Here is a 15,541-nt window from a genome sequence, read left to right on the forward strand (position 1 = left end):
TCCATGGCAATAGACCAAACGACACAGGGACGTTAGTCGCTGCGGATGTCGAAAAAAGAGTTCTGGAGGATGTGCCACGAGTCATCGTGAAAACGGAAAATGTCAGCGCCATACCGGATGACGTCACCATGGAAGAGGGGGAGTCAAAACATAGAGAAGAACCTGAACGATCCAGGAAAGGATCTGTGTGCAGTTTCGATGAGGTTCGCAGTCGCAGTGTAAGTCCTTCCGAGAGGAGTTCTTCGTCAAGTATTTCTCCAACACCACTTATTAAAAAAGCCCCCCCCATGACTCCAAAAAGTAAGGAATTGGTTTCACCCGAGGATGTCCTCAGTAAAGACTCAGTGCCTGTGCAAGCCCAGGTATCAGGCAGCCAGTATACGCAACTCAACAACCAGACTACAACCACAGCTTCGGCCGGAGCAACGCAACTTGGGAACGGCGTAGGGAAATCGTCGCGTGCAACACGGCGGCGTCTGATCATCAACCCCGTGTCCGAGCTTCCGAGACTCCAGACTTGGTTCAACGTTAACCCGAAACCCTCCCGTTCCGAGATGAAGAAGATGGCGGAAGAACTGAACGCTAGCGAGTGGAGACGGAACCAGCCATTCGAACTGAAGAGCGTGGCGATCTGGTTCAAAAATGCTCGGGCCAAAGTCGCGAAAAAGGAGCACAGCTTGGACATGGACACATCCAATGACTCCTATTAAAATCTGTTGTCGTCTTTCTTCTGGTGCCGGTGTGGTACTGTACAGGTGTCTGGAAATATAAGTTGCAAAGCAAACTAAACCTTCCATGCCATTTTCGAAACCTGCCAAGCCATGGGGGGCTTGAAATGCCACAGGGCACAGCTTGTAGTATTCGTTAGGCCAGCTGACTTGATCATAATGGATGACGTCCACATGTGCGTCAGTCTTCAACAAAAAAACATGTTTTACGGTCACCGTGCTCATATCATGGCTCATATCAACCATATTATCAAATCAGTATAGCCTTGATGTTAGTGTTTCTTTTTCATGTCCTAGACAAGTGTTGGTGGTTGGTACTGTTTGGCCTGAAAGAACAAGTTGTGCGCTTTTCTGTGCAAGCCCAGGTAGAAGCTGGTCAAAAGAAACAAAGGCCCATTTGTAGCAAATACGAAAAATGTGTTTCAGTTCCATGCCCGTAGCCAGGGGGGGTTCGGGGGGTTCGGAAGAACCCCCCCACACGCTCAAAGGTCCGCTTTTTCAGGCTCAAAGGTCCACTTTTTCATGTCCAAGATTTTTTTTCAAAGGCATGACTGACATGCATTTTTCACTTATAGACATTTCATTCAATTTTAGTGAGTCTATCAGCAAAATTTGCTCCAGAAAGTGCAGGAAATGGCTTTTCAGAGGGTCGAGATTTCAAAATTCGCCCGGACCTCATTGCGACGCCTCTCGCCTTTGGTGTCGGACATGGTGAAAATATGTCGGGGGAGTCGGCCTCAAAGACTTATGCCAAAAGTCTTCTGTTTTTTTAATAGAAATTCCATTAAACTTAGCCAGCGAATTTTGCCCTTCATAATGCAGGAAATGGCGTTTCAGAGGGTCAAGATTTCAATTTTCTCCGGGGGAGCATGCCCCCGGATCCCCCTAGGCAGCTCACGCCTTCGGCGTGAGTCTCGCGCGTGCGGCGCTCGATGGTCCAGCAAGTACTAAAAAGAACCCCCCCAACCAAAATCCTGGCTACGGGCATGCGTTCGATTCTGTATATAAAGTACATTGTATAAATGCCTTACTGTTTTAATGTTGATATTTGAATGTGCTCTTACTGTAACATAGTGCAATCCTTGGATAAGTGTATATTTCCAAATGCCTTGATGTATGTACTCCTTTTGTCTGTGAAAACGTAAAGAAATGGATGTAAAATGTATCATAATATAATATGAATAGCTCGTAGAAAGTCTTCACGGTTGCGTAGAGTCCAATCCAAGATGAGATTTCTCCAGAGGTGCTTTAAAAATAATCCAGAGTCATTATTAATGTAATTTAAATCATAATTCTTTCTAGCAATTGGTCATAGCAATTGGTCATAGTCTGTGTGTGCTTGTGGGCTAGCAATACAATTTAGGACTGTTCCATTCAAATGGATTTAGAAGGGGTGAACTGGACACTTTTAAAGGAGTAACCCATTTGGCACGAGAAGATCAAACATGCTATTTTATATTTCACAGTCCTTAATGGTACACTGTTGATTGAAACAAGATTGTAAATGGAAATCTAAAATATTTTTGTTCCCCAAAATTTACCAATGGAACAGTCCATACTTAGCTTGGTGAAAAAAAGTTGAAAAGATGAACTAGAAATGTAACGAAAATTAAGTATCATTTGGTAACTATTACATGTATAAATTATACTTTTTATTGTTGTACTACATTGTATATTATCAGGATTCTGTAGCATAGAATGTTGCAAAATTGATAAGAGGTATTACATTTAATGTAGTGTGGTCTAAGATTATTGTAATTATGGCAGCTAAATCATTTTCTAAGAAAAGTATTCCAGTGCCCAGTCAATAGATTTGTTCTTATTTAATCAGATAATATTGAAATTTTTGAAGAATATAATTCTACTTTAAATGGATGTATGTGTATAAAGTCTTGTGGCATCATTTTCATTTGAAGTTGTACCTTTAATAGGATTTTGGAAAAAAATTACAAAGAGGCATTATAGACTTCTTTGTTGCCTTAGTGGTCTTAATAAATTAACCTGGTTTACTTATCAAAAGGTATTTCATCTCTTCCCTTTACATTTTGTAATTAGTCTAGCTTAGATGTGAATGAAGTATTTTGTCAACTATGGGATGAATCTTTTGAATTTATTTTGCAGGTACACATAATGGTAGGATATCTGGAGGGAAAGTATAATAATTGCCTTATCTGTAACGCTGGTTCACCTTTATCCGAGGGTAACCTATATTCATTGTATATGAAATATAGGTTACCCTCAAATAACAACATATTTAGGGATATGAAGTCAAGGACGGTGGTTTCAAATCGGAAAATTTTGAAAATATAATAACTGCAAATTTGAAACCACAGTCCGCAGACTTAATACTCCTAAATGTGCTGTTTTTAAAAACAACGGATGAAGGTCACCCCACCGTGCACGGATAAAGGTGTTCTGTAGCACAGTTACGGCTACAAGAAAACTTTGAAGATTAGAAACGTCTGATCGTTTACAAAATCATATCCAGTTGTTTAAGTAACTGCTTTTGGGCATACAAGGAAACTCATATGGAGTGGAGTTGCGGAGTGGTCACTGCAAAAAAATAAAACAATACTGTACATGTACATGTAATTATGACTCCTCTCCACTGCAGGGAAAAAAACATGTTTCTTCAAAAGTGTAAAAAACTTTTATTACATAATTGTGCAAGACATCCTGGATGCACAACTACTATATGTAAGAAGCTTTAAACACTATAATCTCCAGAGTTGATAAGCTTGCTAATACTACCATTTAAAAGATGTTCAATCGACCAGTCAATATTAGGGACAACCCAAAAATTTAATTAAAAAAGTAACTGTTAGTGTTACAGCCAACAGGTTTTGTGCATGATGCACTTTTTGCTGCCATTTTGTCGAATGTACAAGCTTTACAATCTGTTGTATTTCTAAGCTACTCCTTAAATCGACAATTCTGCCATATTTACATACAAGCCACATGATATGAAGCTTGAAAATAATATAATTTTGTCCACGCAGTCTCATAGCAGCCCCCAGGGCTGTTAAATCTTGGAAGGTGCCTGCCGTCAAAAAGCCATCAAATCTCCAAGTTGAGTTTGAAGCGAAGACCCGGGGCTGCCCGATGTCGGAAAGTGCCCGTCCACGTCTGTCCCTCAGTGTCAATAAACTCTCCATCACCCTCCATCCTGAAAGAAAAAGAAGGCTGAATTCTTCATATTCATCTAGGACTCATCTAGGACTAGAACATTAGATATTCTGGTTATGATGTCATCTGTCAGTTTGTCAGACTTGTATAAATCAAACACATGTACACTCTGCTGTCAATCAAAATTGCCATACATGTAGCAACTGAAAAGCCAAAAGCAACTGACAGTTCCAAACCAGACAGGTGCAATGAATAACATTGAATTTCTTTGTACACAACCAATTGCAAGACTTAGTGTTCTATCCAACCAATGTCTTGGTGACCATCTGTGGATGTCTAATCTTTAGGCCACACCAAATTTATTTGCTGATTATTGTATTTGTTCAGAAAAAAAATTGGACCGGCAGGTCAGAAAAAAAAATTAGTAAGATTTTTTCAAAAGGTCTTTATTAGGTGAAGATATACAGCTTAAATAACACAAAAAACTACAGCCGGAAGAGTTTATAATGGGCATATTTATATTATATATTTTTGCAATGAATATTGATATGTTACTATATATATAATGTTCTGAATAAAAGTTATTGTTTGTAGACTGAAATTATGTGTATTTACAGTTTTGTGATAGCGTTAATACATGTACCTGTTACCGTATTATTTTTTTCGGGACTTAATTTTTTTTTTATGAAAGAAAAGGGCGAATCCAAGAAGTGACAAATTAAATTGGTGTGGCCTTATCACTACGTTAAGAGGTTCGTTTTTGTTTACTTACTTGTTTTCCTCCCAGTTTCCCTCGTAGAAGGATCCGTCTGGCCAGACGTACTTGCCGCGCCCGTGGAACGTGTTGTTGTAGAACTCGCCGTCGTAGACCGCGCCCGACGGATGCTCGAGCTTCCCCTGTCCGCTCATCTTGTCCTGCACCCACCGCCCCGTGTAGACAACGCCGTCCTTCGTCGTGTGTGTTCCAATCCCGTTTCGTTCCAGAACCCCAATATCTGACTGAGAATATTCACCATCTGAAAAATGAAAGTGAAATTAAAAATCCTTCCTAATAATGGTACACAAATGTCTGTTCACCTTCCAGTGTGGGGTAACCTAAATTGTTCATATCTGTTGTATTTAAAAACACTCGTATCTAGAAATCAAGTCAACAGACAATGATTTTGAAAAAAAAGTATGATTTTTTGAAAATATTGCAATTTGAAACTGTCACACAGCAAATTGATATCCTTAAATGGCCTGATTTGTAAAAAATGGATAATACAGAATGTACAAATGTACAAATGTAGGTTAAAAGGTAAACAAACGACACATAATTATGAACTAGGCGGTGAATAAAAGTTCAATTTCAATCAGGTCCTCTTTACAACCATCTTTTCTATCTTTCATCCTGCTATTTTAGGATATAGGTTTTTCCAAATAGTTACTGCAAAGTGACTTGCAATAGTTGTTAACAAACTATGGGAAAATGATGATTACCGTATTTGTCTCCATTAGGGAAAATGTAGACTCCTTTCTGAAGAGGAGGGCCTGCATGGACAGAAACCATCATCAGTTCTTAAAAAAGAAACCTGATACAACAATAAAGTACTTTACTGTATATTGTACAGGAATGGGGTAACAAAGGCATCCTTGCAAAACTATACCCAATGTCCATTTTCAGTGACAAGTTGTTTGTGTTATCAAAGAAAAAGTATAAACTTAACGAAAGTACTACAACTGTAACAGTACAATGGTTACAAAAATTCCCACCTTTGTCAGGCTCCTCCACAGAGGGTTGTTTCACTTTCTTGTCTTTTGCTGTAGAACAACAGAAAAGAAGTTGATTAAGCGCCAAAAAAAAGCAAAAGAATATCTGTGTCCTGTTTCTACCAAAAAGTTACTAAGAGTAGCCTATTATGTACAATAGCCACATCCTGAAATGTACTTAATCTTATAATTGTTCGGTGCCTTTAAAAACATGTCATTGAGCACCTGTCCTGTTCAGAGCACTGTCCACACGCTCTAGCAGCGATCGTTCATCCAGGTTCACTCCAAACACAGGCCCGGGGCTTTCCCGTCTCGGAGTGCTGTCCGACATCGAACTGAACTCGCTCCCCGACTTCACGTGCTTGTCGTCACCACGGTACTCGTAAGCTCCTGTGGACGGTGGTCTCTCCAGTTCTTCATCTGCCATGTTGGTGAAATTGGCCAAAAGGCCTGTTTCTGGCACTCCTGTATATTTTCCGAATGTTATGTCTTCAAAATTTCACTCTCACAGAATCTGATGTCTACTCCATTGACGGTTGCTCAGGTAATACAGCAATACACACACGCAGTATGATTTTGCAAGGCTCCGTTTTCTCTTCACAATCTTAACAGTGCTAATGCTTTCTGTCACAGGCGTTTCTGGATTCGCACAGCTAAGTAAACTGGTGGGAATTTGATAAATGGTTATGTCAGATTTCCCAATATCCCAGCACTTCACTTCTGTAGCCACCTTTGTTCCGTAAGTGTTTAAAACTTCTCCTAACTCTGCACGTGAATAGCGAACTGTCATGTAATTAACGGCCTGAATGCATTTTCTCCCATTGAAGATCAGGCTGTGTTGTTGTGTGACTGGTTAACCGGATCTTCGGTAATCCTCGTGAGTGTGTTGACGCCTCTATCCACAGCAAATACAGTCTAGCTCTGACCCTCTTTGTCAGCGACAATCAATGTTTGAGGAGGTACTTGGCAACTCTTGTACAGAGGTCGGGCTTAAATCCTGGTTGCAAGTTATATCAGGTGCTCCTCTTGCCGTCGTGCAAAACTGTTCATCTTCTTTCCATTGTATAGATGAAATTGTTCAACAAAAAAACTTAATAGAATTGTACGTTTTAGTCCAAGAATCCAAATCCTGGCACGCTGTGACTGAAGGAAAAATTCTCACAGCTATGCTTTTTGTGAAATGTTGAAAGAAACTCAAAAACACAAAGTTAAGAATCCCTTAGCTTCTGCAGACAGCAACTTGAAACTTTAAAGCTCCACCTCCAGCAAATTTCTTCAAGAAGACTTGAAGAAGTCACTTAAATCCTCCTTGAAACAGCACGATCCTTTGTTGCAACCTGTCCACTTTTCGACTATTTCTTTTACCACCCTCACAGCGCAAACAAACCTTTCTTCCACGGGCAAAACCAAAATGGTCACGGAGACCAACCATCCGACAGCGGTGCGCTCCGAGGTCATCTAACTTAAACAGCGCCGTATTTTAGGATCATCAAATTAAGGTGTCCTCTTTCTGCAACCTGATCCCCCCTCTTCCTAAATCCAATGACCCACTTTTCAACACATGTCACAGCCTTTTGTGTGGAAGCATTTGGGCTATCCCACAAGGTTTAGGGGTGGGCTGGAAGTGTCACTCGTTTATAAATGGGTATTCATACCAACCCAAAACATGCTTAAAAGCGACTTTACTTTCCCAGGCTTGGTAATGTTTATACATAGGTTTACTAGAAACATATCATGTGTCGGTTACTGTACATAGTTCTCTATACATACCCTATAATATTACACTGTTTTGTAACAGTTCCACTTGACTGTGCTTTCTTATAAGCAGGTACACAGAAATATAAGAAACACCTGTTAATTGGATACAAGCTTTATTCAAATTAAATCTTTTGAAACTTTTGAACAACAAAAAAGTTTTTTAAGTGTTGTGATAAAAAAAAGTTGCACGTTAAATAGTTTTATTTCATTAGTTTAAGTTTGGAGCACTATGCAGTCAAAATAATAGCACACAAAGCTAACAAGTTACAACATTACAGTCAAACCTGTATTAGGGGCCACCTCTACAGAGGGGCCACCTGTCCATAGTGGCCACTTTTTGTCGGTCCCTTGGGTATTTTATCTACAAGTTGCCACCTCTATACAGAGGCCACCTGTCTATAGTGGCCAAATTTGTCCGGTCCCTTGAGTGGCCGCTATAGACAGGTTTGACTGTATTTATCATGTACTACTAAGAAAGTGAAATATGAACAAAATCATAATATGTTCTCTTAGACTTTTTTTCACAAAGACTTTAGTGCTTTAATACAAGAGGGTCAGAAAGGATTATGATTAGGAAAACATGAAAAATTTGTAAACTGTTTTTTGATAAATTTTGTTTTTATTTGGCATTTTTTTTCAGTAGGGCCACACCAATTTAATTTCTTGCTTCACGGATTTTTTCATAACAAATATGGAGCGAAAAGGGCGAAATAAAAATAAAAATTGTAAAATGGTTGGGGTAAAGGTGAGGGCTAATGCAAAACATAAAGAATAAAAAGTTTTCAGCTTGAAAAAAAAGTATAAAAACACTACTAGTATTACTGTACAGTAACAGCACCTGTTCATTCAAAATTACAAAAGTAGTGTCAGTTTTTATGTTTGTCCCATTCTTCATGAATGAAAAATATAACTGCAATAATAATACCCACATTTTAAGGAGCTTATAATATAAAGGCCAATTTGCTACACCAGAAAGTTGGTGAATGGTTTCATTAATGGTGAAAATTTGCTGAGTGGTAATTTATTTTTTTCTAAAAATTAGGAGCGAGCGAATCCGTGAACCAAGAAATTAAATTGGTGTGGCCTAGTGGAGATATTTTTCCTGTGTAACTTGCTTTTCAAAATTTCTCCTCGTACCCTCTCTGGTGCATCATAATTATCCTTCTCCAAAGAAAAGATTGATATTGTTCAACAATAATGATAAACTATTGCCAGGGCGAGAGAGTGAGAGAGAGAGAGAGTGAATGAGTGAGTGAGTGTAGTAGTGTAGTAGTGTAGTAGTTCAGAGATGTACAAAATGATGTACAAAATGACTGATATACTCCTACATGTAGGTATACCAACTATACTGAGTATTCTAAACCATCTCAGACAAGAACAAGAAATAGCCATGCCTTCAAGTACCATTGTAAAGTATTCAACCAGGGATTGATGTGTTCAAATACTCATTCTTTCCTGGAAGTAGAACTATCTTAGAGTAGAATCTGTTGCCATAAAGTGCAGTAGGCTCATCCTCACTAGATAGCTTCAAACAACATTGTGCAAAAGTTAGGCGTGACATAATATTGTTGTTCAGTGTAATATAACCAGCTGCTGCCACGCCGTGTGACTATGAAGCTGGTATGTTACGTCAAAGGGCAATTTATACTGGCCATATCAATAGAGATACTGATGCAGAAGGGATTGCATAAACTCGTCATTTTAGATGATAACGTAAAGTCAGCGGCCCCTTGTATGCGGGATGAGCATTGTCAAACATCTGCCCTATTGGTGTAAAGCAAGGGATGTACATCTGTATTGTGTAATTTTTTCATTATTTAATGTACATGTAAATGGAATATATTGTAATTTTTTTTCAAAATATTCTGAATTTTAGAATCTCTAGCCAGATTGATATTGCAAACTTATTTTAAACATATTTGCATCATTTTCTCACATTTCAAGCATTGGTAAACAACATAAAAGCCAGCTGCAACCAAATCATTTACTTCCAGGTAGCCTACCCGAAAGTAAGCCAGCCGTAGATTTCCACATTGACTGTTGCAATCGGAGATATTCAAAGCTTCGCAGGACTTTCAACAAACTTAAGTAACAATTTGAGCAAACCACCAAATGCATTCTAATGGGGTTCTTATGTGTTCATTGGTTCATCAGAAAGTTGGACAAAATGGGGAACAACTCAAGCAGCAGTGTATACTTTGGGACGTCCTCACATCACAATTAAGTTGTACTTATACATTGGGAATATTTCTGTACAGTGTAATAAGCTGGTTTCAACTCATAATGTAGAAAAATGATCAAAAACAATGTCTTTACATTTAAAATACATCCCTTTAAACTAAACTAAAATACAAACTTTAAGAGTGGAGTAGGCAAACATCTTTGAGTAGTGTGAGCAAACGGTTCAACGTTACTAGGCCTTCCTGACAACATACTGCCAACTATTTGAATTAAACAATGTATCTATCGACAATATCGTCTGCATATGTTGGGAATTTGTGTGTCAAATTTCAGGTGGGGGGGGTAGTCTAAACAATGCCGAAATAAAGGTTTTATCATGCATAAAACGCATCCAGGCCAGATGTAGGGACCTCAGAGTCAACATAAACATCTTATTTATTAATAGGTGCAAGAAAACAACAACACGAGTTGAGGAAAAGTTGACAAACCTGGCATTTTCTTGCTGCAAGTACTGTATCTCTCAGATCTCACAGTGCGGCAGCCATCTTTGTTACCATGGAGACGTTGTGTAAATAAACTCTCTTTCCCTAGGTCTTTCGATGGTCCACAGACGAGTTAGCTCTATCTTCCGTAAAATCATAGAATTGTCATAACAAGTTGTTTGCATAAAGATAGAAAACATGAAAAATTCGTATTGAAATTGTTTTTTTGTGATGTTTTTAAAGGAAAAATAAGTTGACAATTCTGGGACCGAGAAGACAACAGTCCTGCGCAGAAAGCAGGCAGCTTTTGGACGATCCCACTTCATTGGCGGGGGATTAGCTCAAATGGTAGAGCGCTCGCTTAGCATGCGAGAGGTACCGGGATCGATACCCGGATCCTCCAAAATGATATTTTTTTCCAGAATCTTCTTTTTTTTTGTCCTTTTACTAGAAATTTGTCCGCATTTCTTCATCTTTTCCCTCTTAATTTCCTTCTTGACAAACAACAGAAAAAAATTTTCCTGACTGTTTTTTTCGCCTTTTTTTCTTTCCAAATAAATGCATAACAAGTTACTTATCCTTTACTCAAGTGCTGCATTTAATGTTTTATTTTTTTTTCTATTCTTTTCGCGATGAAAACCCTGCACTATACAAATCTGATGAAAAGGAATAGAAGCCATGTTTTTAACATGATTGGGGAAAAAATCCCAATTGCCACAACAATGAAAGGCAGATACTATTACCTTGTAAAAATCTCCAACCATACATCTGCTTAAAGTTTATGGTTAATAATTAAAGCGACCTTTGGTCCAGTCTTCAACATATGATAAATCACAATACAGGCGCGTGACGAACCATGTGACTATCCCACCTTGTCTGAAGTCAGGTGCTACACTGCAACACCACAAGATTTCTTTTTCATAGACGGTTTTCTACTGCAGGATGGATCTATATGTTACGGCACTCGCCCTGGTGGTGTTTTTGGCGGTACTTCTGAGTACTGGAAATGGACACCTGTGTGTGATAGAGCCTCGACAGAGGGGGGACTTCGATATCTCAAAAGTACGTACACTGTCGGGTATTGTCTAAACTGGTGTATCTAGTGGGCTTGAACATGTTCATTTGTGTGTTGGCCTTTTCTGCGTTTCTCTGCGTTTCTGTTTATAGCCTGGTATCCGGTCGTATTATAGCTCCCCAATCTCGGGAAGGACAGAGGAGACTCGGGAGTTATAATACGGCTGGATACCAGGCTAGGTTTCTCACTATAGTGCCATGCGCTTTAATATTTGTCAGGGGGAGGGTCAGTAGCAGGGAAATGTTCTTGACTTAAGACTGTAGACCTAAGAAAAAATGTTATGTCTCCGACTTACTTACTTACTTTCTTCTTCGTCCCTGAAAATAGATTCGATAGGTTGAGATTATTTTTACTTGCCGCAGTGATCTAAAAAAGATAGTGTCTGATAACGTAAAACTAAAATGCATCAGGGTACTGGTATTTTAAACATCATACACTGACTATATAGATATAACGTTGAATTGTAAAAGCACACTTTCTATTGCAACACTGAGAAATGAGAACAAGTTAGAAAACGTTTCTACAACGTTTTTATCACTCAGAAGTCAGATCGAAAATTTTATGTTCCTTACCAGCGCTAGCGGTCGACCAAAAAAGGCAAGGGTCGGTAGGTTTTGCTAGAGTCGGTCGATAACAGGCAGGAAACTACTTTTTAATAGGCCTTATTAGTGAGAGACGTAAAAACGCAGAAAAGGTCAATGACCGCTGCGCATGTGACAAAGTGAGTGACCTTGTCAGGACAAACAATGGATACGAGGCATTGATCAGCATATTTCTCTGTGTGTTTATTCGTACATTTGTTTGTTTCTTTGTTTATTAGACCTGTAGCCACACGAATCAGTGTCTAAGCATCAGTGACAACCTATTTTCATGTGTGCCTTTTCGTTCATATGCTTGTTAGCTTATCAATTTATTCGTTTGTTTGTTTGTCCGGTAGCCGCGAGAATTAGTGTCTAAGCATCAATGGCCATATTAATTGAGCAACATATTTTCTTATGTGCTTTTTCGTCTATTTGTTTGTTAGCCTATCAATTCCTTCGTTTGTTTGTTTGTTTGTTTGTTTGTTTGAATGTTTATTTGTCCCGTAGTCACAGGAATAATCAGTGACCTTAATGATGGAGCAACCTATTTTCCTTTGTGCGTTTTTCGTCCAACTATTTATTCGATTATCAATTCATTCGCTTGTTTGTTTGTTTGTTTGTCCGGTACACATAGGAAGAGTCAGTGTCTTTAATGATTGATCAAACTATTTTCCTGTGTGCTTTTTTCATCCAAATATTTGTTTGATTATCATTTCATTCGTTCGTTTGTTTATTTGTTTGTTTGTATGTTTGTTTCAGTGGCCCTAATGATTGATCAACCTATTTTCCTGTTATGCTTTTTTCGCCCATTTGCTTGTTTGCATGTTTGCCAATTCATTCGTTAGTTAGTTAGTTTGTTTGTTTGTTTGTTTTGTTGTTAGTCCGGCAGCCACACGTGTTTCCGACACGGCCCCCCGTGCGGCGGTGAGCCAGCGAGCCCCCCCACCCATACCTACCTGAGCAGCACCGCGGTCACCCTTCTCTGGCAACAGAACTACAACCACTACACAGTCGGCTATCCAGGTTGGGCCTTTTCCAACTTCTCTGACCCACTTTCTACTGGATAAGTAGCCTTAGTCTTTATACCCCTGTCACATTTGGCTAAAATCGATCGGGCGACGATTCTGCGGCAATCCTCGAGCCTAGCTTATAATGATAATTTTATTGCACAACAATTGTACAAGGTACAACGTATGGCTTACATGTGACAGGGACGGCTTGCAGGTGAAAAATACGCACAACCCTCTGTCAATCTTAAGTATGGCCGATCTTCCATCGATACACTCGTATATCGTGGATAATGTGACAGGGCATTTCCATACTCATGCCTGGCCGAAAAGGGGACTTTAGCCAAGATAGGAATAAAATTCTAGTAGGAGTTAATTGGCCTAGGAGTGAACTGACCGGCCTGCGGATAGCTTGATTACAAAAGACTAACTGACTCATGGCAACTTCTTTGTCCCTATCTTACCAAATTCTTCCCTTCTTTCATCAAGCTGACAAGTTTGCTTGGCACTTAAGTAGCATTAAGAGATTAAAAAAAGTTTGATTTGTAAAGACATAGAAAAGCTACAAATGAGTTTTTCTTACTTAATCTTAGTCTCGGAATGGTCAGTGACAAGGGAGGTCTGTTATTCTCGATATCTAAACGGATCTATCAACAACGCTCCAGAATTTAAAGCGTGAACAACAACAAAATCAACTCTTTGACAATGAATATTTTTAATATGATTAAAAAAGCTAAGGATTTGTTTATTAATATACTGTTATACAGGGGGACCAGCCCCTCCAGTTTTGTCCTGCCACTTGCTATATTATTTAATCGAATACAACAGGATGTCTGCTTCATCTTTAGTAACTATGGCAGTAACAGTAGCAGTAACAGTGGTAGTAACAGGTAATTGGGCCTTTTTGTTTGGAGAAGACCAGAAATAATACCAATAAGTTGAAGTTATTGTTTTCCAATGTGTTTCCTTCCGTGAAGATAATTATTTACCCCCCCCCCCCCCCCAACCAGGATACATGGACGTGGCCTGGTCTGACGTCACGGATATGAAGAATTTCCACCTGTTGGCCGTCATCGGGGACCTGAATGAGCATGCGCAGGACCACCAGCGCAACTACTCCATCCCTGTGGTAAATAAGAGTGAAGCAGTACAAGTGAATTCGTTCGTTCAAACCATTGTAGTGTATGGGGGTGTTACAATATTTCGAAGCAATGTTACAGTAATGAAATTCTATGGGAAAGTGGAGGAAAAAATGTGTCATTGTATCAAGACTTAAAACTTCCAGCCAGGAGGGAGAACGTACAGTCAAATGCTACTCTTAACATAAAATCCTACCAAGAAAGGCTTTTCAATGGTCTAAACGGTATATTTTTTTACAAGAAGGGGTTGCTGGCCCTTCAAAAACAAAAATAAAAAAGCTAAATCTTCGATAGATAAGAAGAAAATATAACGTTATGTTACAAATGTGTATTTTCCCCCAAAATAGAATATCTGTGTTTGCTAGAAACTGCTATGATAACAAACGCTAACGAAATGACGAAACGGAAATTACCAAAAAGTAGCAAGTGAATGGAAGGCATTTCAGCACTGAATCGAATGATAGGAGTTTCATGCAAAAGGGATACGCGCTTGCAGTTTCAGTATCGCAAGGAATTGTGGGTAAGGTCATAGGTTAAGGCCCATCAGTAACGAACAAACGTCTACGTTGAAACGTTGCAGGCACTGCACAGCACGAAAACAACTTTTTAAGCAAAGTTTCAGAGATACGTATAAAGCCCTTAAAGGCGGAGAAATATTTTAGCAGATTTTAAGATCTATTAAAGGCATCGGAAACATACATTTGGCATTTACGGAAGATTTCAGCGTTTGTAAATCTAACTTAATCTGTTGTGTTTCTTTACGTGAATTTTACATGTATTTTAGTATGCCGAAAAGACAACTTAAATGTCTCAAAAATATTTTTTGTCAAATCGGACAAATACCGTTTCTCTAGATCTGTTACAAAATACATGTTAACCGGCTAAGTCAAATGTAATAAACCTTTGTCTGGTGTTAGATAAAACATTGCGTCATCTGTTTTATACCAGTGGCAAGATTTAGTCAAAACTGAAAATTATTGCGCTTTCTGGTACAAAATGTTAATGTTTATACCTCAGCAAATACAAATACAAATACAATACAATACAAAGTCAAATACAATAATCTTCTGTGTTTTTTTAGCTATTCCGAAAGCATTTGACGTATTCAAACTTTCTGTGCGCAAGGTTTAATTCGAACAGGGGAGAACCTCTCACGGATACATGTAGCTTATATGAGCTCTTTTACGTTTTATGAAATGTTGCGTATACCATGGTCAATATTGACCGAAGGATGCCATATATACAATTTATTTCGAACCGTCATTTACGGAAAGAAGGGAAGACCTCCCCCGTTAATATATTTGCCAAGACGTATATGAAATGTTGTGTATTTCATTTGAACATACGACATGTTTAATCTTTGAATCCGCGCAATTTAAGCGAACTAGGAGAGACCTCCCTTGTTTAGCTTATATGTTGCCAAAACGTATATGAAATGTTGCGTATTTCTTTTGAACATACGACATGTTTAATCTTTGAATCCGCGCAGTTTAAGTGAACTAGGGGAGACCTCCTCCGTTTAGCTTATATGCTGCCAAAACGTATATGAAATGTTGCGTATTTCTGTAAAACATACAACAAGTTTAATCTTTGAATCCGCGCAGTTTAAGCGAACTTGGGGAGGCCTCCCCCGTTTAGCTTATATGTTGTCAAGACGTATATGAAATGTTGCGTATTTCTTGCTCGCGCACCGAAAACAGAGTAGGACTCCTCGC

The 15,541-nt window shown here is 38.9% G+C and overlaps 2 protein-coding genes and 1 non-coding gene across 3 annotated transcripts; 2 read left to right on the forward strand and 1 right to left on the reverse strand.

Annotated features, from left to right (window-relative positions):
- Window positions 1-3,359: 3,359 nt before the first annotated feature.
- Window positions 3,360-10,228, reverse strand: LOC118404210 (MORN repeat-containing protein 2-like). The gene is made up of 5 exons (XM_035803240.1): window positions 10,031-10,228; window positions 5,607-5,654; window positions 5,334-5,384; window positions 4,627-4,870; window positions 3,360-3,894 (listed from the first exon to the last, which is right to left on the reverse strand). The coding sequence occupies exons 1-5, from the start codon at window positions 10,035-10,037 to the stop codon at window positions 3,786-3,788; spliced, it is 459 nt and encodes a 152-aa protein (XP_035659133.1). The 5' UTR covers window positions 10,038-10,228; the 3' UTR covers window positions 3,360-3,785.
- Window positions 10,229-10,354: 126 nt separating this feature from the next.
- Window positions 10,355-10,427, forward strand: Trnaa-agc. Its single transcript has one exon. It is a non-coding gene; the product is annotated as a tRNA-Ala (tRNA).
- Window positions 10,428-10,903: 476 nt separating this feature from the next.
- Window positions 10,904-14,203, forward strand: LOC118405000. The gene is made up of 4 exons (XM_035804400.1): window positions 10,904-11,086; window positions 12,562-12,703; window positions 13,698-13,840; window positions 14,192-14,203. Exons 1-4 carry the CDS (start codon window positions 10,967-10,969, stop codon window positions 14,201-14,203), a joined length of 417 nt encoding a protein of 138 aa, XP_035660293.1. The 5' UTR covers window positions 10,904-10,966.
- Window positions 14,204-15,541: the final 1,338 nt, after the last annotated feature.

This window comes from Branchiostoma floridae, chromosome 17 (genome assembly GCF_000003815.2).
Source record: "Branchiostoma floridae strain S238N-H82 chromosome 17, Bfl_VNyyK, whole genome shotgun sequence".
Lineage (NCBI taxonomy): Eukaryota > Metazoa > Chordata > Leptocardii > Amphioxiformes > Branchiostomatidae > Branchiostoma > Branchiostoma floridae.